The sequence below is a fragment of the Palaemon carinicauda genome, chromosome 2 (assembly GCF_036898095.1).
Source record: "Palaemon carinicauda isolate YSFRI2023 chromosome 2, ASM3689809v2, whole genome shotgun sequence".
Taxonomy (NCBI): Eukaryota; Metazoa; Arthropoda; class Malacostraca; order Decapoda; family Palaemonidae; genus Palaemon; species Palaemon carinicauda.
The window spans coordinates 61,954,535-61,958,215 of record NC_090726.1 but is presented as its reverse complement, the minus strand read 5'-3'; the positions used below and the strand labels follow the sequence as shown (position 1 = coordinate 61,958,215).

The 3,681-nt window shown below is 37.3% G+C and overlaps 1 protein-coding gene across 1 annotated transcript; it reads left to right on the top strand.

The window, feature by feature from the left end:
- LOC137617080 (KRAB-A domain-containing protein 2-like) lies at positions 1–558 on the top strand. Its single transcript, XM_068346919.1, has one exon. It carries the CDS (start codon positions 1–3, stop codon positions 556–558), a length of 558 nt encoding a protein of 185 aa, XP_068203020.1.
- The last annotated feature ends 3,123 nt before the right edge of the window (positions 559–3,681 follow it).

The following is a 3,681-nucleotide window of genomic DNA, read 5'->3' as shown; positions in this document are numbered from 1 at the left end:
ATGGATTCTAGTATATCAGGACCACTTAACAATTTTTTTTCTATAATCCGTCCTTTGCTTTCAAAACGCGCTATTGAAGTTACCCATCAGCTATTTGGCACATTTTTGTTGTTTGGGACACCTTCTATTTTACCAAGTGATAATGGAAGCGAATTCACCGAGATAATACAGGAATTAAAAACGATTTGGCCTATTCTCGTAATGGTTCATGGCAAGCCCCTCCACCCACAGAGTCAAGGTTTTGTGGAACGGGCTAATGGTGATATAAAAGACATGCTAACTAGTTGGATAAGTGATAATGTTACAAATGACTGGTATGTCGGCATAAAATTTGTACAATTTTTAAAAAATTCTACTTTGCATTCTGGGATAAAACGTGGCCCCTATTCTGCAATATTTGGATGCGAGGCAAAGGTAAGGTTACCGTCTTCATCCCTGCCAGCTGAGGTTATTGCTCGACTGCAAAGTGAGAATGACCTTGTAACAGCAATAACGGGAACACAACCACCACCGACATCAACACGTCGAGATCTCAGATTTAGAAGATATGGTAAATGAATCTACAGATGACACATCTGAATCTACAGAAACGGCAACAGTGTGTTCTAAGTCAAAATAAGATTGTTAGTGAAAGACTAGGTGCCAAGAGGGTAATGGGTGCACAGGCAGAACTAATGGTAAAGCGCAGTCCTGTTGAAGTGCCACATGGACAGATTGGTGACAACGTTATCATTCCAATACCTTTTGTATATAGAGGGGGTAGTGACCCTCGTAATATTTTTGGCGTCACACTACATCGTGATGAAAAGGATTTGTACACAATATCTTAAATCTGGAATTTTAACATAAAAATACTTAAAAATCAGTTTGATATTTGTTCACAAAAACTTTTTTCCGAGTCAGATACAGATCAGACATCTACTATAACACTACGACAAGCTGTGATACAACAGTCCAGCTCAGGAGGGCAAGGGATGTTTAAATGCAACTGTGTGAGTTCGAAGAGGCGTCACACTATGCGGTGCAAAATATTTTAAAAGTAAACAACTGTGTAGCATTAGATGCCACAACAGCTTGACTTGTTTAAACAAGTGACGTCATAACCTGTATATTTATGAAAATATGTGCAACTGTGTAAATTTTATAGGAATTCAATAAAGTATGTGATTTAGCCTGACGGTGTTAACCTTCTTATTAGTGATTGGGGCAGATCTAATGTGTCAGAGAATTCATGTATTCCATACTCCTATTTATCAGGGAATTTGTATGTTCAAGGGTAATAGTGATTTCAAGAATTCTCTGACTGTCACAGGGAATACACGTATTCACTAAAAGTTTCAGGGAATACGTGAATTCCCTGATTACACGAATTCCCTGCAAGATCAAAAATATATTTGGATACTAAAATCAATTAGCAGAAATTGATAAAGGAAAACTTTTAAGATTCTCTGAAAAAAAACTTCATTAATTCTGAAATAATTGAATGATTTTTTACACGGCTTCAAAGAATTTCATTACCGATCTCACAAGCTCACACCATCTTCGACAAAGCTTATGATTCCATTTGCAAAGGGATTGACATCGTACCTACAGGAATATCATCTCTAGTTCAAAGCAGACTAATTTGTGAAGCTTACTTTGGCTCTCAAAAATTTAGGTTTTTGATGTGCATTGATCTCAAATTCGATTCCTTTTGGAGCAGTGACTTCCCAATAAAAAAATTGTGGTTTCCATGCCACAACATTTTCTTTGCAATGAAGCAACTTCTACACTACCCATAAATTGTCATTTATCTTCTTTCTCCGATGAAGTTCCACTCTTGCTAAGAAGTATAAGCTAGTCTCGCTTGTATAACATAGTATAGAATGTGAAGCTTACTAGCTCCCTCAGAATTTTTATATTTGACCACTACTTGATCCCCGATTCGAGTTAATTTCGAACGGCATCACTATCCAACAAAAGCTTGAAGAGTCTTGGCTCCAGCATTGTTTCCCCCCCCCCCCTTACGTGAAGCAACTTCTGCGCTTCCATCCTGGTTATCCATGTATTGTCACTTCTAAATACGGTTCTTGCGCATGTTACTCGACGTTTATAATGAATAGACAATATGTTAGTGGTGTTCACAAATCGAATACAGCATCTCTTCAGACAAACTGCGCTCGAGATAGTGTTCAGGAGAACTGTATTTACATTTATCCAGTTATTATTTTGTGTCGATACGTTTCAAATCACTATGGTGGTGAAAATTTTAAGATACAAAAAATATTTGGAAACTAAAATTGATAAGCAAAATTTTATACATGAAAACTTTAAAAAAAAATTTTGAAATAAGAAAAAAATTAAGATCAATTTTGAAATGCACAAATGATTTTTCCCTAGACTTCACAGAATTTCACGACCGATCTCAAACCCTCCTGCTCTTTGGCAAAGCTCACAATTTCATTCCTGCAACAGGCCTGATGTCGGTTCTTCCGGAATGTCATCTCTTGTTTAAAGAAGACAAATTTGTGAGGCTTACTTGGCCCTACATAGATTTATTTTTGCGATCTACGCTGATCTTCGATTTGATTCCATATGGAGCAGCGCCTTTCCCCGTGACAAATTATGGTCTCAATGATCCAATGTATTCTCTGCAATGAAGTAGTTTCTGCACTCCCATTCATGATGTTAGTTTATATGTATATTATGGGGAAATTACCTTTTACCGATATAAAATACAATAAGCACTTCCTGACCACCATCAGTGTGCCGTAAGAAAGAAGTTTATTATGACAGCTCTTGACACTTGTAAACTAAGCAAATGCCTGCTAAGTACTGAACGTTTACTCGACTAGTCTTACGTATGCACTGTTGCTATTTGTTCTATGCACACATTTTCGACTAGAAAAATCTCATTATCGCATCATCAGAGCACTATGAGTAAAAATTTTATTTTCATTATACAATAAATTTTTGAACATACTTACCTGGTAGTTTTTTATATAGCTTACGACCCTGACGTCACGCCAGAAAAATTAAAAAACTCCCGCCAATCGCCGATTGGATAGCCACGTGTATCAACTGTGCGCCCCTAGTGAGGTATCTAGAAACCATCCCGTGGATATCCATATTTTCAATGCCTCTAGTCTCTAGAGGGGAGGAGGGGGGGATATTTAATTATAAATAACTACCAGGTAAGTATGTTCAAAAATTTATTTCATAATGAAAATAACATTTTTAAACACAAGACTTACCTGGTAGTTATGTATATAGCTGATTAACACCTTTGGTAGGGGGTTAGAGACAGCCAATATAGATGGAATTTTACTCAAGCGTTAATAAACAAACTTAAGGGTTCGTACCTGATAAGGAAGTTGACTTCAATGAATCCTTCATTATGTCCACTTTCCTTATGAGATCCAGTGATCCACCCAGGGGGCTGAAGACCTCTAGGAGTTGTCAAAACGGTCTAAAAACCTCTATGTGACAGTACCTCTTCCAATAACCTTGTTCCGGGGCACTCTCAAGGAACAAATAGAACATGTGACTAAAATCAATGATTCTGGGCGACTGTCGCAATCGCCACAACAACCATAAAAATATAAGAAAGCCTAATTGCAATGAACAGATAGCTTCGTTATCTCGAAAGCCAACGTTTTACAAAACGCATGAATCCACTGATACTTTTGGTTGTCGTGGGAC